The 24,992-nt window shown below is 41.3% G+C and overlaps 2 protein-coding genes across 2 annotated transcripts in view; one reads left to right on the top strand and one right to left on the bottom strand.

Moving 5' to 3' along the window:
* The first annotated feature begins 588 nt into the window (after window positions 1-588).
* TMEM132A (transmembrane protein 132A) lies at window positions 589-12,242 on the top strand. Its single transcript, XM_029285194.1, has 10 exons — window positions 589-939; window positions 2,265-2,483; window positions 4,378-4,778; window positions 5,256-5,405; window positions 7,585-7,777; window positions 7,861-8,004; window positions 8,981-9,186; window positions 9,427-9,700; window positions 10,408-10,599; window positions 11,052-12,242. Exons 1-10 carry the CDS (start codon window positions 589-591, stop codon window positions 12,234-12,236), a joined length of 3,315 nt encoding a protein of 1,104 aa, XP_029141027.1. The 3' UTR covers window positions 12,237-12,242.
* A 2,088-nt stretch (window positions 12,243-14,330) lies between these two features.
* The window catches only part of SLC15A3 (solute carrier family 15 member 3), a 17,112-nt gene continuing 6,450 nt past the window's right edge, over window positions 14,331-24,992 (bottom strand). The window contains exons 4-8 of the mRNA XM_015821780.1: window positions 22,607-22,717; window positions 20,901-21,069; window positions 16,678-16,836; window positions 16,305-16,463; window positions 14,331-16,034 (exon numbers count right to left, since the gene is read on the bottom strand). Of these exons, the coding sequence (XP_015677266.1) occupies window positions 15,910-16,034; window positions 16,305-16,463; window positions 16,678-16,836; window positions 20,901-21,069; window positions 22,607-22,717 (723 nt within the window). The 3' untranslated portion in view covers window positions 14,331-15,909. The remainder of the gene's footprint in view (window positions 16,035-16,304; window positions 16,464-16,677; window positions 16,837-20,900; window positions 21,070-22,606; window positions 22,718-24,992) is intronic.

The following is a 24,992-nucleotide window of genomic DNA, read 5'->3' as shown; positions in this document are numbered from 1 at the left end:
TGATGATGATGATGATGATGATGATGATGATGATGATGATGATGATGATGATGACGACGATGACAACGGCAGTACAGTTACAATGTGGTACTCTCCATGGTACTGAATTAGACCAATAGGAGAAGCCATCAGTCATTTGTCAGATTCACCAACTGAATTAAAAGTACTCAATGGCTCAGAGAATTTTCATCTTCAGTGTACTGAGTGTTATACTGAGTCAGTGTTGAATCATAACAACTATATAGATAGATTTTCATGATGAGGGATCAATCCACACTCTTAGATGGTTGGTTGTTTGCAGAAAGGTATAGTATTTGGGCTGCAAAAATTCAGCCTCTAATTAAACTGCAACAAACAGAGTGGTCCATATCTCTTTGTCAGATTACTCAGCCAAGATACTGGCTATTCCTGAAGCCATACTTTGTTGTTTGAGAGTGCACTGAACAACACTGATACAAACTTGTACAGATGAATTATTGTTTCTTTTTTTTTTTTAGCACAACTTTAGAGTAATTGGAGCCAGAGATAGTTCCTTTGGGGACTAGTTGATTATCTCTGATCCAAGTCTGAGTTTTTAGTTTTGTCAAAATGAGGCTTGAACACATGCTGTTACTTAGCCTTTCCCTCCAGGATTGGGAGTGGGAATGGGGTCACAAACGTAAATGTCTATGGAGTGAGGGAGTTACATATCTGATGTTGATGGGCATAGTTCTCCTATTTGCAGCGGATTGTGAATCTGATCCTCCTGACTCGGTGTATTTGCCAGCTGAATTAAAAGTACTCAATGGCTCAGAATATTTCCGTCTTCAGCGTACTGACCGTTATTCACCAGGAAATGCTTCCTTCAGCTCTCGCTCAGAGACGTTCCTCTTCCTTCATCGTCGACTTGCAGGAAAACCCAGTATCCAGGCTACCTACCTTCCTTTCACTGCCCAGCAGGTAAATTAGCCTTATAATTGTTTAGAGAGATGCTTCAATGTAAAACGGAAACCACAACCCTTGAGTCATATTTAGAACTTTAGAAACATACCATGGAAACTCACATAAAATGTCCACCATGCGGCCCAAACTGGTGACTTTGTGTTTTGTTACACCCTCTTTCAGGATTCCCCCAACAGGAGGCGGGAGGGGAGGCAAGGGAGAAAATGTCAAAACATGATTTACAACAAAAATATAAATTTGGTGGGACTTATGTGATATTACAATGTAATATTTTGACATTCTGATGTCCCTGTGGTTAGGAATGGACACTATTGATGTCACAATCATAGCACAGTGGTTAGAATGCAGTATTGCAGGCTAACTCTACCCACAATCTGGAGTTCGATCCAAACAGGGCTCAAGGTGGACTCAGCCTTCCATCCTTCCAAAGTCAGTAAAATGAGGACCCAGATTGTTGGGGGCAATATGCTGACATTGTAAAGCACTCAGAGAGGGCTGTAAAGGACTATGGGGTGGTACATAAGTCTACGTGCTATGGCTGTTGCTAATTTCTTCTGCTTAGTTTTATCATTTTAAAAATAAATGTTGCTTTTAACAACACAAAAATTTGCAGCCACCTATTGTATTTCTTTTCTAAAAATGCTTATAGCATCCACATCGGATCCAGTTTCATGCTTCTGAAGTAGAATGATGCTAGAGCAGTGGTTCTCAACCTGTGGGTCAGGACCCCATTTGGGGTCGATCGACCATTTCACGGGGGTCGCCAAGCAAGGCTGTCCGCCATTTTTTTTGTCCGCCATTTTTTTCCCCCTTTTCCGGCGGGTGCCTTACCTCCCTTGGGCTGGGCCAGCTGGTGGTCAGCCTGCTCCGTCTCTGCCGCTTGCCAGCTACGCCTTGGCCGGCGCAGGGGGCGGAACCACGCATGCGCGGCGCTCCCGGGCAGGGAAAGTCCTCGACTTACGACCGGTTGGGTAGTCCTCGACTTACGACCGGTTTAGTCCTTGACTTACGACCAGTTTAGTCCTCGACGTACGACCGGTTTAGTCCTCGACTTACGACCGGTTGGGGTCGCGTCATTAAAAAGGTTGAGAACCACTGTGCTAGAGGCTGCCACTTGGCTTTGTAGCTGGCTAGCTTACTATTTATATGTTGTTGTTGTTTTTAAAATGGGGCAGGAAACATTGATAGTTACCAAGTGAGCTACCCAAGGGCACCACACTGAAGATTCCCTGTGTAAGAAATGGAATAGGGCTGAGTTCCATTCTTCCCTGGATTTATTCAATGAGATTCTATTCTGAATTCAGATTTCCTTTTCTCTCCAGGAATTTCCAACAGATAATTCCCAGTTCACAGGTTTCTCTACTACCTGGGACATCCGTGCTGTATCCATTGAAGGCACAGTATCTCCTTATGAGCCCTACGCTCGTGTTCTTTTTCACCTCCAAGGGCAGGATTGGATGTCAAAACGACACCCCCTGCCTTGCGTCAGCCTGCATGTCTTCCATCAGGCCCAGGCTGTGCATCGGGCCTGCCACCTTCAGGTAGGTACAGTACATATGTTTACACTCTCACAAATTGTGGAGAAATGAAGTATATGGCTCTCGGATGCCGTGGAAAATAAAGCTCTGCTATGGCTGTTTGGCTGCATTCTGTTGAAGACAGTGGAAGTAAATATGCGGAAGTAAGGAGAAATTATGAGGTGCAAGTTGCTTGGAGGTTCTAAGAGACCGTGGACAAATGTCTATATCAGGGGTAGTCAACCTTGGCTCTTTTATGACTCGTGGACTTCAATTCCCAGAATTCCTGAACCAGCTTAGCTGGCTCAGGAATTCTGGGAGTTGAAGTCCACGAGTCATAAAAGAGCCAAGGTTGACTACCCCTGGTCTATATGATGATTTAATTTTACAAGCCTCTGATATGATCTTCATGGTAAAGAGCCATGCAATTAATCCCAGGATCCATGATTCTAGAGCAGAAAAGGTTGATATTTAAGTATTAAATATTAACAAGTAGTTAAATATTAAATAATAGCATTCTTCTTGTAAACCTCACTTAAAACAGAAGTAGCATTCAAAGCACCTGACTGGTCTGCAGCATACCTTTCTTTTCTCAGATATATTTGTCCTTCTAAATCCTCCCACCCCTCACCCACAAATGCCACGAAGGAGAAGGCATGGAGTAATTGCTCCTTTTTTCATCTTGCATAAAATGCCTTTCTTTGTGCAAGAAAATTGATTCCAAGCTTAGTGCTGGGATATTTATGCTATGGTGTATATAATAACAAGTGCCAATTTTTGATGTGGAATGTTTGCTGTTTGTTATGTGCTGATCCCATTGTCCTGAGCATCACTACAGCTGGTCCTTGATTTCTGACCATTCATTTAGCAACCATTATAACAACATTGAAAAAAGTGACATTGACCAGTCTTTGCACTTGCAGAGGTTGCAGCATCCCTGAAGGTCATGTCATCAAAATTTGGGCTCTTGGCAACTGGCATATATTTACGACTGTTGCAGCATCCTGAGGTCATATGATCACCATTTGCAACCTTCCCAGGGAGCTTCCAACAAACAAAGTCAGTGGGAGATGCTGAAATCATTTAACCGCAGCAAAAAAAAAGGTCATAAAATGAGGCACAACTTATTGAACAACTGTATTGCTTAATGATAGAAGTTCTGGTCTGAATTGTGCTTGTAAGTTGAGGACTGCTGGTACTCCAAAATGTGGAAGTGATCCCTCTCAAAAGGGATCACTTCATCCCTAAAAAGAGGAGAGGAGAGCGAGAGAATTGTCACTAAAGTGGTAAGACGAGTGCTTTCAGAAAACTATCTAAATCAGTAGATAATTGGGGCAGAGACCATAACTAAGCGGTAAAGCACATATGTCATGTATTTACTCATCGTTAATTGGTTCTGGGAGGCATGATGAGTACCAAACAAACGATGAGTACCAAACAAATTTTTTTCCATAAGAAATAATGTAGTGAGTCACAAGGCAGCCAAACTGACAAGTTCTAGCTTGTGCATTGAGTACCAAACAAACAATAAGTATTGGGACAAAATTTTTGCATCAAAATATGTTGAGTACCAAACTTGATGAGTTTCAAAGCAGTTGAGTACCAAGGTACCAACTGTACAAGGTTTCAAGTTCGATCCAGCTATTGCAGTCATTAGTGTAAATGTGAGAAAGGTGTGTGTGTGTGTGTGTGTGTGTGTGTGTGNGAGAGAGAGAGAGAGAGAGAGAGAGAGAGAGAGAGAGAGAGAGAGAGAGAGAGAGAGAGATTGGCCTCAGTTTCTCAGGGACCTGTTGCCTATTAGAGTAGGTGGAATTAGGCAAGATAGACCAGGCCATTACACTGAATAAGCTTTGCATAGCTTGAGAGTGAGCTTTACAATGAGTCAATAGCATGTGAGTTTCTCTTTTTTCCTATCTAGGCTCCCCTGGGCATGTGTGTGGTGGAACTAGAACTTCCCCCTCGCTGGTTCTCTCCTCCACTTGGCACTCTTCATCGCAGATCAGAGGATTCAGTCACCCCAACTCTAAGAGCAGAGTTATACTATAGGCTGGAGGCCATTCTACCTGGGAAAGTACACAGAGAGTGTCCCCATGTGCGAACCCAGCAGAGGCCGCATCCGGGTACAGAAAGCCCCAAGGAGCAGCTGCACTATGTGGGCCCTGTGGATATCAGAGTGATGAGCCCTCCACGGCGGCAGGAAGTGCGGTTGGATGACAATGTGATGGTCCGAGTACCTGACACAGCCCTGCGCCCAGGACAGCTTTTCACTGCCACTCTCATTCTGCAACAGAACTTCACAGCTGATCTGCTGACTCTCCGGTGAGTGACAGTTGCCATGCACTTATCCAAATGGCAACGGATTTTGAATTCAAAAGTCATTTCAGTCACAGTGAACACAATCTTGACAAATAATCATAATTGTGAACAATTAAGTATCATATTGTTTTCAACTGTTTCAAGTTCATTGCACACATTTCTTAATTGTGAAATATACAATGACTCTGGGCTCCAATATTATTTAGCCAACTCCTGTAGGTGAGATTGAAGATGTGAGAGAGTGGGTTGCCTGATTAGTTCATGGCAGAGCTGAGATTTACAGCAGCCTGTGGATTTCTTCATGCCCATTTACTCTCTGAGTTCTCTGAGGCAGGTTTTCATCTCTTCCAAAGGTACTCATCCTTTGAAGACTTCTCTTTGCTCATCCTAACTTTACTACCGAGGCTGTCTACTCTAGAATCTAGATGGTCTTTGCTTCTCTGTCTGTACATCTTATTTTTTACTTGTCATTCCTTTCAGAATCAAGGTAAAGAAAGGGTTACAGGTTCTGGCTGCTCGCCCCACCAGACCAGAGGCTTGGACGGCAAAGCTGGACAAGTTCAAGAGTGCCAAACACCACACGGCTTTGATCACTTGTCGTCGTTCTTCTGGCAGTGGGTTGGAGTGGAAGTAGGTAGCCTTTGAGGCTCATAATTGTTTCTACAGAACTGCTTGGTTCACCTTGGGATGAGGCATCAGGCAGCACCTCTGAACAGATTGTACTGTAATGCATTAGGTGTTTTTCTTTTTGCCCTTATCTACATACACCTATGAAGAAAGCACTGAACTAGGACTCCATTTATTCTGTTTCTCCCCATTCCTTGTGAAAGGACAATTCACTTTTTGCTTGAAGGGAAGTTGAATACTGCATCCCTTATGCTAGCTGAGGAATTTTGTGAGTTGAAGTCCACAAGTCATAAAAGGGCCCTGGGGTAGATACAATCATGGGGGGGGGGGGAGAGGATGAGAAGATAGTTCTTCCCAAAATCCAGCCAATTATATTGAGTCTAGCATCATGCCTCCTCCCAACACCATTCTGCATTTGTTAATATCAGTTCTCAATTCAATTTAATGAAAGAGAATTTGCTTGAGAAATTCTTCTCAAGGAATTGAGCATTTGAGAGAAATATTCAGGCCTAGCATGTCATGTTCTTGATAGTGATAAAGAGGTACATCATGAGAGAGACTGTCCCCTCTTTCATTGTACACTTGCCTCTCCAGAGGTCTATAACCTCTCTGGCTTCTCATACTTCCACCAAATTTCAAGAAAAGAGATTCTGGAGGATCTTCTCTCATTAGGCTTTTTCCAACTGGGAAGTGAAGACAACCTGGGAGGCTTCAGAGTGAGGGGGAGATTCAACACAGGAGCCAGGGGGAACACTGGTACCTTGTACCACTTTCCAAAATAGAATGAGCTCAACAACAGTATCTAAGAGTAAGGTTCAAAACAAAGCAAAATCAGAGATCTATTTTACAAGGAACTAACATCTGAGATAAAAAAATGCAACCTCAGTTATGAAAATCATCATTATTGTCATCTTTAATTAGTACTAAAAAGTCTGGCCATCAATCAACATTTATTGATTGATAAACAAAGAAGAGTAGGTAGGCCCAGAGATGTAACTGAAATAGTTCAGCCCTTAAGTCTTTTGTAGGAAGTGGGGAGGGGGGATTTTTTTTTACAAAAGGAGATGTTCTGTTGAAAATTGTGGCTTTGCCATCAAATTTTAGTCCTGCAGTCTCAGAGTACTCTCAGAGTCATAAAGTGGAGAGAGGCTCACGCAATCCATAGGCCACAGAGTGCTCATCCCTGAGGCAGGAAATAGAAAAGACTTGGAAGGAAATATCTATTTCTCAAATGCTTGTTAGAGGCATTTGTGTGATTCTTGCACCATCCTTGAATCCTACTATGGAAAAATAGGACAAGAATGGTTGGTTGGGCATAGATCTTGGACGCATTTCAAACAGCATCTATTGTGTATTTCTTTGCATCGATCATGCTCCAGAGCAGAAAAGGTATCAGAAATTGATTTAATAGTGTTGAGTTTTTGGGTTAATAGATAGATAACCTGTATTGTCATTGTCCTAATAGGCTAGGGGCTAATTATTCTGATGTTTCACCAGCAGCTATGGCTGGCATCTTCAGAGGTGAAAGTGATCTTTTATACCACCACATTTCTTGGTAGCTCAAGCTAACTGAGCTCTTGTGTTTGCACCAGAACTAATTTCTAACTGGACTATGTCATTGGTATTCTGGAAAGCCAGTTTCTGATTGGGTTTTTATCCAGAGGAAAATGTCCGATTTGAGGAAGTTTCAGAGGAACTCATTTTTTCATTGGTCTTTGAAACACGCTGCTGTTTATTATATTCCAGATGAGACTGCTATAAAGTTTATATGGTGTTGGTTAATTAAGGGAAGTTTTATTTTGGTATGATGTAAAGCTGGAAACCAGGCTTTGTTAACCGTCTTGTTCAAGTTATTGGAAAGTTTGTACATTTCAATAGCTTTTCTAAGTAGTCATGCTTGATGATTTGACAAGATTGCTAGTACTTTTGTGTCTTTAAACTGAATATTGTGCCCATTATGTAGCTGCAGGTGTTTTTTTCTAGTCAGCAATATGAGAAATATCTTTTGAAAGTCTGAATGGGTCAGTTTTTTGAACCAGAGAGTGCTATTCAGTTCTTTCGGCTCCATGATGATCAAGATAAGTGAGGTGGACATATTATTGTTCCAGATGTTCTGTCGTCTCCTCAGTTTTCCCTGGGTTCTCTGATCTCTTGAGTGTTGACTTCTAACCTCTCCATTTAGGGCAGCAGATTCTCCAGAGTTCCTATATTTGGATTTTCTTGTGGAGAATGGTACAGGTGCTCTGGCCGCTACACGCCCTGTTACCTGGCAAGTGGAGTACCCTGGCCAGGATCCTGAGGCTGAGAAGGACAAGATGGTGTGGGAGATCCAAGTATCGGAGAGAGATGTACGGGCCTTGGTTCCATTAGTAAAGGTAAGGCCTGAAAATTGGCGTTCTTCTTCTCATGGATAACTGGTAGCACTGGATCCTTACACAATTCCCTTGACTCTCTCCAGGAGCAGGAAATTGTGAACACTGCACTCCTCACAGGAATCCCCCAATCTGTGCCTGTGAGGCTGGTTGTGGTTGAAACAGGAGGAGCTGTATCGGAAGTAACACAGCAGATGGGATGTGAATCCTCTAATAAGCAGGTCCTTCAGGTGAGAAACAAATACTGTCATAAAGGATGTTCTTCTGGATCCAAATCAGCAACACTTATTAAGACTGCAGTCTTCTTCTCTGATTGCCAAATTATTTCTCAAATAAGAGTCAGAGTCAGGGTTATAAACCATGCTTAATCACTTCAGTTACATTTTTAGGGGTTGCATTCTCACAACAAGTTAGGCTTACGGTAGTTTTAATCATCGTTAATATTTGTAATTTAGGATGTTAGCAAATTCAGCTGATTCAGTTAGTTTATGACTTAGTTTGTTGTGCAAACAGAGAGAAGAGATTAGTAATCAAGTACAAACTTAGCTGGAGTTCCCATTCCAAATCAGATAGCCTGTTTGTGTTCCTTTATATTTCCAATTGTCTACTGTGTTTGTGGAAAAAAACAGACCCTACATTATTACCTGGAATGCTTTGAAATCTTGGTTCCTAATCCATGCGGCTTCTTCTTGATGACACCTCACCTTAATGTTACCCTTGCTCTTCATACATTTTAAGACTTGGCATTCCACTGATCTAGCAAGCTCATGCTATAGTTTTAGACTGCTCCCATCAGTGGCTACAGCTTTGTCTTTGTCCACATCAAATGTTCTTCCTCCATGTTTTCATGCATGTACCATTTCTATGAGAAATATAGAATGAAGCAGAGCAATGTTGAAGCTCATGAAAAATAATTATACCTGTATATCCAATGATAATGGGCGACTTCCCTCATTTTCTGTGGCGTTTACAACGTATTTCTCTATATCACCCAAAAGGACTCAATCTCCCACTGATAGAGTATAAGAACTCACAACAATTTCCAATTATGGTTCCATCTTGAATTGTTCTAGAGGAAAAAAAACAACAGAGCAATCCATACTGGGTTAAGGAATCAGTATGGGCATTCTTGCTTTCTTGTAACACTTCCTTAGGCCTTTGGATGTACATCTATGGACCTGAATGTATTTTCTAATTCACCTGTAGGTTTCAGATGTATGTGATGCTGTCTATGTAGGAGGAAAAGAGAGCCGAGGGGCACGGGGTGTACGGGTGGATTTCTGGCACCGACGCCTGCATGCATCATTACTCTTTACTGTCTGGGCTCCACTTCTGCCTTTGCGTATTGAGCTAACCGATACCTCTTTGGAGCAAATACGAGGCTGGAGGGTATCTGGCCCAGTGTCTGAGAGGTAAGTGTTATGATTCCAGGAGAGTCACTAACAATGAGTTGAAGGTGTGGCATCCTTCCTCAACTTAGCTCCCTGTAGATGTTTTGAGAGTACAATTTCTAGATTCCCTACCACCAAGGCCAATGCTGATACAGAATACTGGGAGCTGTGACCCCCAACTCATCCAGAAGATGTTAAATTGAGGAAAACTGCCTTACGCTTTGTAAATGGACTAAGTCCTTGCATTTCTTCTCTGAACAGTCCAGCAGAACCAGAAGAGGGTGGAGAAGAAGCTGAGAGGAGAGCACGTGGCTGTCGGCTCCAATACCAGCGTGCGGGGGTCCGTTTCCTCACCCATTTTGTAGCTCACCCTCTAGAGGGTGGACGTCACCTGACCTACATGCCAAGCTCTGATTGGCTGCTGGATGTTTCGCATCTGGTGCAGAAGCATGCTAGAATCCAAGACCCTCGAATAGCAACACTGGAAGGTGGGAAAGTGGTGGTTGGCCGTGAAATAGGAATGACCTCTGTGGAGGTAAGGAGCATGTGAGAAAAAAATGGGGGCTGAGTGATTCCTTGCTGAGATGGGATGGAATGAGATGAGAAGCTTGCTTGGAGCGTGATGATAGTTGTTCAAAGGGATGAGCCAGGTGCTGTGCACAGTCTGTTGGATGTTACTTTTGTCTCCGGTTTGGGGAAATGATGGGATGATATGGTGGGTGTGGCTATGAAGAAAGAGGAATGTGACAGCTTTACAAGCAATCTATGAAAGATACTATACATTGTAAGCATCTCTATTGACTCTATTTGTCTATCTACCTATCTATCTCCTGCCTGCCTGCCTGCCTGCCTGCCTGCCTGCCTGCCTGCCTGCCTGCCTGCCTGCCTGCCTGCCTGCCTATCTATCTATCTATCTATCTATCTATCTATCTATCTATCTATCTATCTATCTATCTATCTATCTATCTATCTATCTATCTATCTATCTATCTATCTATCCATCCATCCATCCATCCATCCATCCATCCATCCATCCATCCATCCATCCATCCATCATTTGTCATCTATCTGTCAGTCACTGAGGGGAACTCACTCTCCCTATTTGGTCACTTGGCTGGCAAATTAACCATTCAATTAACCATGACTTGATGTTGAGATGGATGAGAAGAGACATTGCAAATAATACAGCTTCTGTGCAAAGTCTCCTTATGAAATAACAATATATTCTCTATTTTTCTTCAGGTGCGTTCTCCTGTTTCCGATTCTATCCTGGGGGAACAGACTCTGGTGGTGTCAGAAGAGAAAGTCTCAGTTTCAGAGCTGCAGGCCCAGCTGGTATCAGGTCTACAATTGACAGTGTTTGCAGAACCAGGACATCCAAATGTTTTCACTGCAGTGTGCCAGGGCCTTTCTGCTCTGCATTCCCTGAAACAGGTGAAGAATTTTTCTAGCCGTTCATAACATTATGAATTTAACTTTCCATCCTTCTGTGTCACAGAAGCACTACATTGCATTTTGAGGGTTCATACCTGCCCTTCCATGGCTCACTTAAGCTAAAGTTAGACTTGATAGAAATGTCATGTTATAATTATCCTCAAATATAGAATCCGTGTGTCTTTTCCTCTCCAAGATTTGCAAAATCTGCTTTATTTGGGTGGCATGACAAGGGATCACTATATGGTGAGTTTTCTTGCCGTGATGTGTAGCAGTCAAAGAAGAGGGATAGAAATTTGGTAAAAGGGAAGGTGCTTCATCGAGTTGGGTGGCATGATTTACATCTGCTACCAATATGGATAATGATGCCTCTGTTGGTCAACTTGCCCAACCCACCATTACTATTTTAAGGCAACTTGAGATCCCAGTTTTCTTTTCTTTTTTTTCTGCAGGAAGCAGTTCTGAGCATCTGGTTGGTATTCAGTGATCACACCTTGGCTCCAGTAGAGCTTTATGGCCGGCGGGATGCATCTCTCTTGCTTTCTTCCTTGAATCCTGATGTAGTATCAGTGCGGCTGGAAGAGGAACATGCTTACCCAGTGATCATTGCTGAAGGCCCAGGCCAGGGGTCCCTCCTGCAGCTCAGCCTACATTCCCCAGACTCTTGCCGCAAGGGGAAACATAAGGCTCCCCTTTCCCAGGGGACAGCATGGCTGGAAGTGAACTTTGGCTGGCACCTCCTGACCACTAAGAGCCCACAGCAAGAAGATCTCCATCTACATGGTAAGGCCCCCTTTCGGCGAGCAGAAGGTGCCATGTCAGGTGAAGCAGTGACCGTTGCAGCTATCACAGAGAATGGCAGAGGTTCAAGAAGGCGTGGCCCAGTAGCACGAGGGCCGCCGATGACCAAATTTGAGGGAGCTGATGTTAGCTCCTATGAGGATATTGAACAAGTGGAAGAAGTAGAGGAAGATGAGATGGTGAAGGCACCTGCAAGGGTGACAGATCTAGAGATTGGAATGTATGTCCTCCTGGGAGTTTTCTGTCTGGCCATCTTTATCTTCCTCGTCAACTGTGTGGTCTTTGTCCTTCGTTACCAGCACAAGGAACCTCCTGATGCTGGATCAGGTCCAGCCTCTTCTGCCCAGCAGCCTCACAATTGGGTCTGGCTAGGCACTGATCAGGAGGATCTTAGTCGGCAGCTGGATCTGTGCAAGCAACACTGCAAAGACCAGCCTCGGGGCCCTTCTAGTACCAACGAGGGGTACTCTTGCTGTGCAGGGCCAGAAGGAACTTTGGAAGCTTTGGCCCCAGAGGCCCCAGCTCCATTACCAGAGCCAGAAACAGGGGTCTCTGCTAATAATTTGGGCCTGACTACACCAGGGAACCCAGCACTGACCAGCACCTTGTCCAGGAAGAAAGAGGGCAGGGATGTGGGTGGCCGGCGGAAGCGTGTAGAATTTGTGACCTTTGCTTCACCGTCCAACTCCGCTCCAAGCCCCCCTGCTTCTGGACCAGTAGTTCAGTCCATCCTGGTAGCCAGTGAAGATGACATTCGTTGGGTGTGTGAGGACATGGGGCTGCATGATCCAGATGAGCTGCGCAGCTACATGGAAAGGATTCGAGGTAGCTCCTGATCTGCCCTAGCCCATTCGTGTGGGCAAACCAATAAGATGGTCACCCTCTTAGGTGCTCTCCTAGGATCAGTCAGCTGAACTCTCTACCAGCTTCTTTTTAAATAAGGGCTCTCTGCAATAGTACACCAGCCTTGGACTAATTTGTGAGGAGAAAATGAGCCAGAGATATTTCTGCTGCTCTCTGTGTTAGAGTCCCACTTCCTTGGCTGTGTTATCCTTTTCATTCTGGTTAGAGGCATTCTCTCCACCTATTATTCTCTCAGCAGAACTAGCACATTCCTCCTGGGAAGAGAGCCCATGTGTGCTCATTGCTTCTCCCTCTACCCTCTAAAAAAACTTTTAGAAGGTGTGGATGAGGAGTTTGCAGACTGGAAAGTAGCTGAGAGGTAGGCTGGCTGCAATGTACTGTGGAGGTAATCTAGGGGGCTGATCCAAGACCTCACATATTACGTTGACCCTCATTGCCAGTGTGTGTCCATTGTGATGATATGAACAACGAGTGTCTTTCTGTCCTTCCTGTGGTCTGAGCCTGGGGCTCTGCCCCTACCCCTTACCCCCAATCCCCTGACCCCTCCCCTAAAGCTGGGCAAGGACAGAGCTCCAGGGAGCACTGGCTGGGCCTTTTCCACCCTGGTTGTGTGCCTGATGTCCTTAAGAGTTTTTGTACAATCGCTCATATTTTATACCGTACTATTGGGATGCTGCCAGGCAAGTCCTTTATTTATGGAAGATTTTTAATTCTTACATTGTTAAAAAAAAAAGTAAAATAAATAATAACTAAAAATGAAAGGTGTGTCATTTTTGTGCAGTCTGATTTATTTGTGTTTCCTTGGTAATAGAGAAGTAGTCATCTCTGCTGTAGGGATTAAATCCAAACACCTGACAATTCCTTAATTTTGAATGTTTGTGGACTTGATCCTAGCCTAGGGCCAGTGTGTCATCCCTGTTGCAATTCAGGAGATCTTCTGAATAGCTTGACTTCACTTAAACTTTCTTTATGAGAAGCTATTTGAAACTATAAATACAGATAATTCTTAATTTACAACCATTCTTTTAGCTACTCTTCAATTTACAATAGCATTGAAAAAAGTGATTTATGACTGGTTCTCACACACTTACAACTCTTGTAGCATCTCCAGGCTCACTTGATCAAAATCTGAGCATTTGGCAATTGGCATGTACCCTATGATGGTTGCATTATGCCAAGGTCATGTGATCACTTGCGAATTTCCCAGCCAGCTTCCAACAAGCAAAGCCAATGGAGAAAGCCAGATTTGCTAATTGAGTGTGACTCATTTAACAACCACTTTGCATAGCAAAGAGAAATTCTGGTACAAATTTGAGGACTATCTGTAGTATAAAATTAGTTCCTAACAAAGAACTCTCTATATCAGTGTTTCTCAACTTCATCTACTTTAAGATGCATCCCAAGGCAGGGATGGCCAGGGAATTCTGGAAATTGAAGTCCATGCATCTTAAAATGGTGGAGGTTGAGAAACACTGCTGTATCTATTAGTTATTTACCAAACTTTGCAACTAGGAGGCAGCTTATAGAAAAGGAAAACACAGAGATGGATTTATGACATGTACTAACAGGCTCTGGTAGGTGGTGGGGAATGAGAATAGCTAAATCAACTTCATGCAGGGTGTAGCATCTAACTAAACAATAGTGCTCAATAAAATTGAGGGCAATAACATATTAGGTGATATAGCTGGTGTTTAAATCGCATGACTGATGTATGTTTGGTTGCTGCTTTCCTAAGCTTACTAGCAGTTGTACCAGTTCTCCTCCGGCTGCAGTGACAACTTCCAGGTTCACTATTCGGTCCTTGTACTTTTCCAATGTGTATCAGCAAGAGAGCTTTTAGAAATGTTGCTCTTCACATCCTTCCATGCTGTATCTGCTAAAATGTTTATCTTCTATGCAGCAATTTCTAGACTTCCTGCATTCTAAAAATTGTCAGCTCTGTGCAGAGCTCCCCCCAGCTGTCTTAACCAACTTTCTCCTTCCTAGGCCTCCTCAAATAAAATAGTAAACTACAGATCCATCAATTGCAAAAAATTTTTCAGATTAAATTTCATGTCACTGCTAAAATAGCTTTATTTCCCATCAGTCCTATATTCCTGGTTATGTCTAATATTATACAAGTGTGGAGAGTGTACAGGATGGTCTTGAAAGACAGAAGGAAGATCTGTTACTAAGGCAACAATCAGACAAGTGTGGCTTGAATCCAGGCCAAAAAAAATGGATTTACAAAAGCATCTCAGACAATTCTCCCAGTCCCCTCTCTGTTCACATGAAGATAGAAGAGGAAAGAAGGGAGGCACAAGATTCTGTTACTGTAGCTATTCTAATAAAAGTAGATTTAGGTCCCATTTGGTATCTGTTTTTAATCTGGTCTACTTTATTGGGCTAACAACTAGTGAACTGTCAAGCATGAAGTTTTATAGAGTTAACATTTGAGTTTTAAAAATTCAAGAGCAAATTGAATGCTTGGAAAACTGGATCTGAAATAAGCAACCCCAATACAGTAAATTTAATGTTCCAATCCAGATCAAAAACCTTAAAAGCACATTCATTCATTCATTCATTTTTCACATTTTTAAACCGTCCATCTCCCTCACTTTTATATTGATTTTAACTACTGCATCCCCTTGGTGGACGTTTTTCATACCAATTACTTGGGTCAAATCTCTTTTTCAATTCTGTCTCTGAGATTTTGCAACAATACTTGTAATTTCCATTCTTGCCATCCTGAAAGGAATAATGGATTTCATATCAATTTCAAACAATTTCCTAAAAGGTTTTTTTTGTTGTTGAAGTTTTTAAGATTTTATACATAAATGCAAGAATGCATTTGTCCAAAATTAAAGCTCCGCATGTTTTAACTAGTCACTATGTGCCATTCAGTCACATAACTGTAGCTCCCGTTATACATGTCCATATGCATAATACAATATTTCTGTATTATTCAGATCTCACATCCAACAATACTTGGAAGCAAAGGTACCCATGTCCACAGATGAAGGACAATGCATTATTTATTTAAAGAAATAAATAAATATTGCTACTGGTAATATGCATCTTTAAGACTGGGGTAGGTTCTGAAAAAGGAACTTCCAGTACATTCCTATTACATTAACAAAAGTTAGCTATAAATACAAGGTTTTATTCCATAATTTTGATCCCCATGAAATCTCCATTTGCAACACTGATATTTGGCTGTAAAGTATCAGAAGCTCCAAATTACGTGAATGTCTATGTACAAGTATATACAGCATGTATGACATTCTCCTTTTTTAAAGGATTTAATTTTGCCTCCCCCAAAAATGGTTCAGCTCAAAGGAGATTGTAAGTACTAAGAGGGGCAAGAACCATTTTGATGGATTAAGAAATGATCTATTTAACTGCAGCCTAGCTTCCCCATAACTCCACCATTCATATTCAGTTTCTTCTTAACACTTTGAATAAGAAACTGTGGTTTTTAGTACCCTGACTATCTGCCATTGTTGGTAGTCTTCTGGATTGCTTTCTCAAATTTTCATTAATATAGCCTTCATAACATTTGAATCAATTAACTTTCTGCGACAGCCATAGCACTGAACACTATGATGAGAGCTGGAGAGCATGGGTGCCTTCTTGCAGTCCTGAAAAATGCTATCAGTTGTTCTCTCAGCTGGTGGGTCGCTGTTGACGCTCGTAGCAAATGGAGATGAACATAAAGAGGATGCATGTTACCGCCTGAATCCCACCTAGGAGGAAGAAATAATAATCCATCTGACATTTGTTGATGTTTCCTAGGGAAGAAAGAGAGAGCAAAAGAGCGTTTAGTATACAGCAGCAGAAAGATGTCTTCTTGCATTCTGCAGCCTTCACAGGTCCACGAATCCTTTGTGTACAACAGTCTTTTGACAACACATTTTTAAATAATTTTCTGTAGGTCTTCTCCAGTCTACATGCCATTACCAAAAGATGTTCAATATCACTGGAGAACAGTGAAAACTCTTTAAAACTCTTAGTGGAGGAAGTTCCCTGGGGCTAAACTAAAGAATAAGGAAGATGCTCACCAAAATCTTCTGGGCAGTGCATCCAACCATTGGTTGGCAGGGAGAGCAAACTCAGGAGACCAGATCCTAAAAGAGATCCAACTCCAGAAATGAAGAAGAAAAGACCCATGATTGCTCCTTGCATGGATCTGGGAGCTTCAGAGTAGGCAAACTCCAGCCCTGGAAAAGTAGAAAGAATTTGAAGGATTAGCAAGCTAGAGAAGCACATTTAAAGTAGGTCTGAAGGATAGTTCAAGCTTCTGAAATCATGGTGAGAAAACTCTGTGTTTTTTCATCTTTTGGTGCAACTAGCTGCACTACATTCAGACCAGGAAATTGTGGCTTAATGCCGATATAAGAGAAACAGGGAATAAAGCCTTGTTCCCTGGCTTACCCGAAATGCTGGCAAAGATTTCACTGATTCCAATGAGTAAATATTGAGGGATTTGCCAGAAGATGGAGAGTGGGGCTGCAAAGTATTCATCTTTCCCAATTTGTTGTGAGATTGTGTGGTTGTTCTTCACATATTGCAGCCGCTTAGTCTCCAGGAAACCTAGATAGGAGAAGAACATTTGGATCCAGAATAAGATTGTGAAGAACATAACTCCCAGTTGAGGCAGATTTTTAAAAATTAGAAAATAAGTGGTCATTTCTTTGTTATATTAGGTATAAAGTATTTACTATAGGTATAAAATACATACTAGACTACCCATGTCCAATTGGGTTATTGTTTCAGAGATATTTCCTTACCCTAAACAGAAACACAATGAACAAAGGTGGCAAAAAAGCGGTGGAAGCAGGAGCATCTTCCAATATCCTGTCAACTTCCCCTTTGAATTTCCATGTGGGAATCTGGCAGGAAGCATTGGAAATCTCCCCTTCCTTTCCTTTCCTTTCCTTTCCTTCCCAGCAGACAGATAAGTGACTGCTGCTGGATGGGAGAGGGAGGAAGGGATTGTGAGACTGGCTGGGAAACTGTTACAGAACTTTGAAAATAAAGATCATATGATCGCAGTAGTATAGCCCAGCAATGCAGCAGCAGCCAGTAGCACTGAAGTAGCCACAACCTCCCCAAATTTCATTCCCTCTGGAATCATGAGTCTTGGATTTACATTCTGTAAATTAGCCCATTGGAGGTACCTTGGTTCAAAAATTATTGCCCTATGATTCTCCCAGTTAAAAGTCATAACAAGAGTTTTAGTATCTCTAACCAACAGTAGTATATCCTGTTTAAAAAGGAACCACATGAAGCACTTCACACTTTAGGATATTCTACGGCCTGATCATCACCTCAAGTGCACAGCTTTAATTTGGTCCAGAATTTGTTCTTGTTTCAGTCTATGCCATGGTACAATTAATAACCATCTCCATAGCTACAATTTGAAAGTATCCATTTTCTTTTACTTTCTCAAGTGTCCAAATTTCAGAACACATAACACCTTTTGAGAACAACATCAAGACAGACCATTCAAAATTTTAACTGGAAACCAGGATACTCTTTTATTCACATCCCCCACATAAAACACACGAAGAACTAGAAGAAAAGATTATACTTGGCAAGGATGAGGGAGATGTAGATTTGGTAAGAGATCAATGGAGTTGAAAGAGATAATTGGAACATCCTCAGAACAGCTCTGGCTTTCATCAGGGACAGGTTGGGATGCCAGGCCCTTGAGCATTCAGTCTCTTCAGAGTATATACGTATGCTGGCTTAAATGTTAATTATCAAGGTTCTTAATAACTGAGATACAGACCGTACTGTACAGAATAAAGGCATTATTTCCCTTGAGTCAGGTACCTATTAACTACTTGATTGATTGACTACATTTTTATACTGCCAGTCTTTAAAAAAGACTTGTATAAGATACAAACCTCAAAAAAAAAAGGTTAAAAATCAAGATAAAACAAGATCTACAACAATATAAGTACATTATGATGACTATTCCCTGCACAAATCCTTTTAGGACTACTTTGTTCTGGAAGGCTAACAATGAAGGAAGTAGCCTAATTTTCAGAGGAAGATTATTCCGTAATATGGGAGTTGCAACTGTCCATGAGCCTTCAATGCGTGCACTTTGGATGCCTTAAAAGATGTTGGTAGTGCTGGGTGAGCTAGCTACTTCTATAGAGAAAAGGAATACTGTAGGTACTTTGGTGCCAAGCTTTACAAGGCTTTATAGGTCAAAAATAGCACTTTGAATTGCACCAGGAAAGCTACTGGAAACTAGTGCAGTAACCGTAAAACAGATGTTAGCTGATTACAGTAATTTTGATTTGCTGCTCTATTTTTCAAGGAGGCATAGAGCTGATTACAGTAAACCAAACTGGGGCAATAGTGTGAACAACTACACAAGTAGCATTTTCACACAATACAGAAATGGTTTGCATTGCCTTCTTTTAAGGTGCAGAAGCGAAGGTGGCCAACATTTCATTTTAAAGCTTGTTTGCTCTAATATACAAAGGAGAAAGCAAGAAGATGGAAATAAAAAAACACACACACAAAGACAAAAAAGAGGAAAGGAAGAAACAAGAGGAAATCGGAGTTGTTGTTTTTAGCATTGGATTAAACTTTGACCACATAGAATAATATTAGCCCATCTTTCCTTTATATCAATAGAGAGCTAATTCAAAAATAGATGAATATGTGTCATTAACTGGTTTCTTTTATATGTCCAGTGAGGCACTGTTTTCCAGGTCACTCTCATAGCCTGCCATTGGTAGACCCACTTTTGATGCCATCTCTGCCTTTCAAATACAACTTGTTCCATATCTGCCATTACTTCCATAACATATTTTGGACACAGTCTATCCATAGAAGCAAACATTCCTATTGACATTGTTGGTACTAACTTCTGATTCCATTTTTCAAAAGTGTCCTTCAGTATTTTCAATGTTTTAACGTTTTGCATCATTTTATAAGCCCCAGTTAATTAGCTGGCTCGTGCATTTTTCTTCTTTAATAAAAATCTTTAGTTCCCTCTAGTGTCTAATTTTTAAAATTGCTTATGTTTATTATGTCTTGCTAAAAACATATCTATTTCCTTTGGGAAGGACTCCTTACAATTACAATTAATTCATTTTAAAAAGTGATTAGAAAAGAAAATTCATGAACCTAGTAACCTTTAAAGGGCAAATATCAAATTTGCGAGCAGGATGGCTGTTCTTGTTGTCTTCCAGTTTTCAAAATCTATTGGGGACTGCTTCTTGTGGTCTTGTGAGGAGCAACTATTCAGAGTTGTGGGTGATATTCCACCCTCTCCTTGTCCAGAGAGGTTCTGAAGAGCTGGTCTGGTCACTGACTCTTTGTTGTTTGCTGCAGCCATCGGCCCAGGTTTTCGTGGAGCCATCTTCAATCTCGCATTTTTTTTCTCTGGAAACCTTTTTTATAGCTCATTTTTTTGGGGGGGGAAATTGATCCTGTGGGCACCTCTTGCTGGTGCTCTTTCATCATAACATAATTTCTTTACAGCATCTTATACCTGATAAATTCAGTTCTTCATACATTTACTGCTGATTGAAATCCTACCTTCCATAGTGCTTTTCACATTTTTAGTGCATAAAATTCAACATTGCATTAGCAGATTTAAACTTTATTCATCTTCCCAAAAACATATTAACAAATGCATGATTATTAACAAATATATGTATATCAACCTTAAATTGGACAATCATGGGACAAACCCATACCATATATCTTAAGTATCTCCTCCATAATTTTATATTTGTGGAATTATGTAGTTGGCCGACAGCTATTTTCTGATGGGTGCAATAAATATGAAAAAAAATTTTTGTTTAACTAAACATCTTACAATTATAGGAAACAACATTGTTTATTTAATTTTATTCCAAACTTCTCACAAATAACCAATACTCATCTTAGTAAACCTTTTAAATACTATGCATTTTATATACTGTATATACTGTACATTCAAAATCATTCAAAACAATTTTAGTACTAACAGTCACTCAGGTTTTATATATGCAGCTATTGGAGTTGGATCAAATTATACAATTAGAAGATTTAATTGAATGAACAGTCATTCTGCAGCTTTAGACACTGCAAATTGTTGCAAACTGATTTTTTTTTCCCCTAGGCTAATTATTCTAAGACATTTTTAAAACTTTCAGACAACAAATAATAAAGTGATTTTTACAAATATCCATGGAGAGATTAAAGTCTATCAGAAATACATAATAGCTGTTCCAATTAATTGAATAACTTCATAATTTACTAAATTATTATGGTGTATTAATCACTTTTGGTTTAGACCAGTGTTTCTCAACCTTGACCATTTTAAGGCATGTGGACTTCAACTCCCAGAATTCCACAGCCAGCAATGCTGGCTGTGGAATTCTGGGAGTTGAAGTCCACATGCCTTAAAATGGTCAAGGTTGAGAAACACTGGTTTAGACCATTCATTCTAACCAGGATTTGCTAAATTTTCCTCAGAGGCCCATTCATGGCAAAGGCCAATATGATTGTTACAGTTCCTCAGGCCAGGCAAACCAGGTCACGACCAAATCATGGCTGGTGTTTCTTGTTTTAATATTTTAGCCTCCCCTGCTTTAGGGGTAAGGAATGTGGGGTTAGTACAAGCTTATGAATGAAGTGCTTACCTGCTAATAGGACTGAGCCAAGGCCAAAGATCATGCCTAGGGCCATTCTCCTCAGTGCTGATGGCAACAGCTTCTTCTTTGCTAGGAATGGGTCTATCACCCGGTCCTTCAGTGGAATGAGGATCAACAGAACCATTACATTGGCTAGAAGGAGCCAGGCATCTGGAAACTGAAGAGAGAGGGGGGGGGAAAGAATGTAAATATTATTCTGCATCGCCCAAACTCTTATCAAGTGTTTGGTAATGAATGAAAGTCAAGGAGTTTCTATGGACTAGAATCTGGGTCTCCCTGCTCCTAGCTCAGCAACTTAACCACAATTCCTATTCGTGTTATTTTTTTGGATCTCTAAGGAGTCAATGAACAAAACTAAATTGTAATATTTATAGATCATGCAGCTTCCAATACTTGTGCAACTGCTTATATCGTGAAAGTCCCCTTCTATTCACAGCATCAGGAATGGCTCCTAGAATGATACAAAAGTGCTAGGAAACGTGGATGGAGCTGTAAATTGAATATCCACTGATGTGCCATAACGCTGATTCTTTTAATGTCAATATCTGCACAGATATCCCCTCAACTAGCACACATTCTCAGTGTTCTTGTCCAGGCTTGTGAATTGTTTCTCCTTCTCAAGGCAAACTGAGAACGCCTGAAATCATATTCTACTCCTTCTAACTATCCTGGACTGATTATATACTGTACAGGCAAGAAGCTTTCAGCACACAGTTCCTACTGAAAGTGATAAGCAAAACGCTTATCTTGATTACTCTTGGACTTTCATCTAGACATTTCTAACAGATTTCACAAGAACATCCTATTTCTCAGTCATGTGAATCAAGTTTCCACAAAACCATTCTGTAAACCAGGGCAGTCACATCTGTTAACTGGGGCAGGGAAAGGTATGTGAAGGATCCAGTGATTCAAATTAGCAGTGCTGCATCATGTACACGTGGAACCCTTCCCTCTCTTCCTTTAGTTTTTAGAGGGATGGTGGTAGTATCATTTCAGTTGCGGTTATGGTTTAAGAGGACATGCCACAGATTCCTGGCAATAACGAGCAACTGTTGCCTCAGCGTTCAGTTAAACTGTAGTAGAAGCCTCTTAACCACAAACAAATATATTTACCAGCTAGATCTAAATGCATTGTGTAATGGGAATAAAAATGAAAAGAACCAATTTATTCTCATCCTAAAATAACAGAACTCCTTGGGAAAAAGTTGAAATCATCTAGTTTTCTAGAATCCTTGGTCTCCTACTTATATATTCTCTCTTCTCCTTTTTCAGCAATTCCTCTACCACAACACAGTTTGTGGTTTGAAAGAAAATAGAACCGTTTCTCTTCCATCTGTGGTAATCAAGGCCTATGATCTTAACTATGACATATGCAGTTGGTCAGGAGGTTTCCTGCTTATAAAACTAGGGATTGAACTTGGGTTCTTGGAGACAAGGACAGTTGAAAGTATCTGTTTCACAAAGCTTCATTCCACAATCACTTTCCATCTACCCAACAGAGTTATTTATTTATTAGCACATCTACATTTGGCGGTGGCCCTTTATGTGAGCTGTTGGACACTTAGAGCTTCTCCATCAGAGGGAGCTTTATTATGATTTGAGAGGGGCAACATACTTCTGAATGACTGAACGAAAGCCAAACTTCTTAGAACATAATAACCCAAACCGATTGGCTCACCTGCCCCACAGCTTACCGTATAGACAGTATCTATGGTTGCTGAGAGTGCACTGTTATTCATATGACTGTTTTGAAAGAAGTTGGGAATGGAGAGATGGAGACCCTGCAAGTAGTAGGTTGACTGCATCTAAAATAAAGTAGAAGGTGGTATTATTAAAGAAATAAACAAAAAACCTAAATGTTTTTCTACATGGAGCTTTCCTATATTATAGTAAAATAATGTAGACTAAACCTGGCAACCCTGAGACATGTTGGATCAATTCCCATATACTCTCAGCTAATGTGTCCATTGGTTATGGTGGCTGGAGATGATTGGAACTGAAGCTTAAAGCGTTAGAAAGACACCTATTTGGGGAAAATTAATGTTCTTATCCTGTATCTTTAACATAGGACTCTATCCATCTTCATAGAACAGTAAGACTTATTCTGTTTGATTTTCACTAAGTGTTTTGTACAATCATGTTGGTTGTTCTGCTGGCACTCCCCCCCCACTCCAATTTACTTTTGAAGTTGTTGTGATTGTACTTTTAGTATTTCTATTTCTAGCAACTCTTATTCATCCTAGTTGTTTCTTCTGATGAGTTTCTTCTACCAAGGAATCATACTTATGTTTACTAAAATCTGTTGAACTCTAAAGTATGCAGTCATTTCTTATTTTGGTTTATCACTCTTTCCTTAGGTTTCTTCTTTTTCTGATCTTTTCCTTATGCAGAGTTGCATTTCAACAGACTTCCTAACAGTGAGGACAATTAGCCGGTGGACCAGCTTGCTTTCAGAAGTTGTAGGGGCTTCATCACTGGAGATTTTTAAGAAAAGACTGGATAGCCACCTATCTGAAATGGTATATAGTCTCCTGCTTGAACAGGAGGTTGGACTAGAAGACCTCCAAGGTCCCTTCCAGCTCTATTCTGATTGAAATTGAAAATTCCTTTTAGTTCTGTTCACTCATTCCTTCCATCCCAGCTGCCTTATATTCTCTCTACAGTTTCTGCAACAGTCTCTGCTTATTCAGCAGGAAGCATTCAGTTGTTCACAATGAGCAGCTAACAATTTTCAGGACGCATCATTCACTCAAGAGGTGAATTTTTCAATCCATATGGCTGAGCACACTGTCCCTCAAAACATACAGCTCTCCTTTCCCCTTTCTGACAAACCCTGTGGTCAAATATGGGGAGAAAGTGCTTAAGGATAATCCAGGGCGGTTTTGCTGTCTTCTTCTTTTCTTCATTCATGTATCTCTTTAGAATAATTGCTTCTAAATTTTCTTTGCAAATGAAATTCATTGCATAACAAGGATTTACAATTCTTTTAAAAAGACTATAGAAAAATACAGATTTTTTTTGTTTTTTTTTGTAAATGCACATTTCATTCAGTTTATTACAATCATTTATCAATTTTATTGCTGTGCTATAATAGCAAACAGGCATCTGGGGAGAAATGAAAGTGGCAGGCTTCTCTTTTTCTCTAACCAATCTTTTACAACAATTTAGAATGCCTAAAACCTGGCAGGTTGACAATATTGAGGTGAATCTGCGTACTATTTATTCAGTGGGTTTAATTTGAACTGTGCTTGGACTGAAGCCTAATTGTTAGCCTTCCTGCTAACAATTGGGTTGAATTTATCTGGGGGAAGAGACCAAGCTATTTTCATGTTCTGCATGATCAGGCTAGATCAGTGAGGGCAAACCTTTTAGAGACCGAGTGCCCAAACTGCAACCCAAAACCCACTTATTTATCGCCGGGTGCCAGGTGGGCGTGGCCCACTGGGTGGGCGTGGCTGTGGTGGTCATGGCAGATTGGGTGGGTATGGCCAAGGTGGGCGTGATCACCTCAATATTGCTCGTGGGGAGGGACGCCTGTGGGGGTCGGGCAGGGTTGGGAGAGATCCAGGGGGTCTCTGGCAGGTAGGGCGGTAGGCAGGAGGCTCGTCCTGTGGGGTGAGGCAAGGCAGGGTGGGGGTGCCATTGTCACAGGGCAAGGTGAGGCAGGGGCCGGGGCGGCTGCTGCTTGACACCGTCGGCCCCTGCACACATAGGCCAGTGAGCGCATGGGTGCTGGGATGCATCCAGCCATGTGGGACCTCAGCGAGTTAGTGGGCAGCTGGTTGAAGAGGGATGGTTGCCATTTCCGGGGCACGGCGAGCGTGCCCACAGAGAGGGCTCTGAGTGCCACCTCTGGCACGTGTGCCATAGGTTCGCCACCACTGGGCTAGATAGTCTGGGGGATTCTCTCTAAAGATTAAGTAAAATGATGGCTATATCAAATAAATAAATAAACTTGTGGATATGAAGGTTTTTTTTTTCGACACAGAAATAAAAATCTACCCCAAATTAGCCTTTCAGGGTTCTCCATCCAATTTAAGGCCACAAATATTAGGTGGATGGTTTGTCCTTTTTTTTTTT

The sequence above is a fragment of the Protobothrops mucrosquamatus genome, unplaced genomic scaffold, assembly GCF_001527695.2.
Source record: "Protobothrops mucrosquamatus isolate PMUCROS unplaced genomic scaffold, P.Mucros_1.0 scaffold1399, whole genome shotgun sequence".
Classification (NCBI taxonomy): Eukaryota; Metazoa; Chordata; class Lepidosauria; order Squamata; family Viperidae; genus Protobothrops; species Protobothrops mucrosquamatus.
This window is presented reverse-complemented; position numbering and strand designations above follow the sequence as displayed.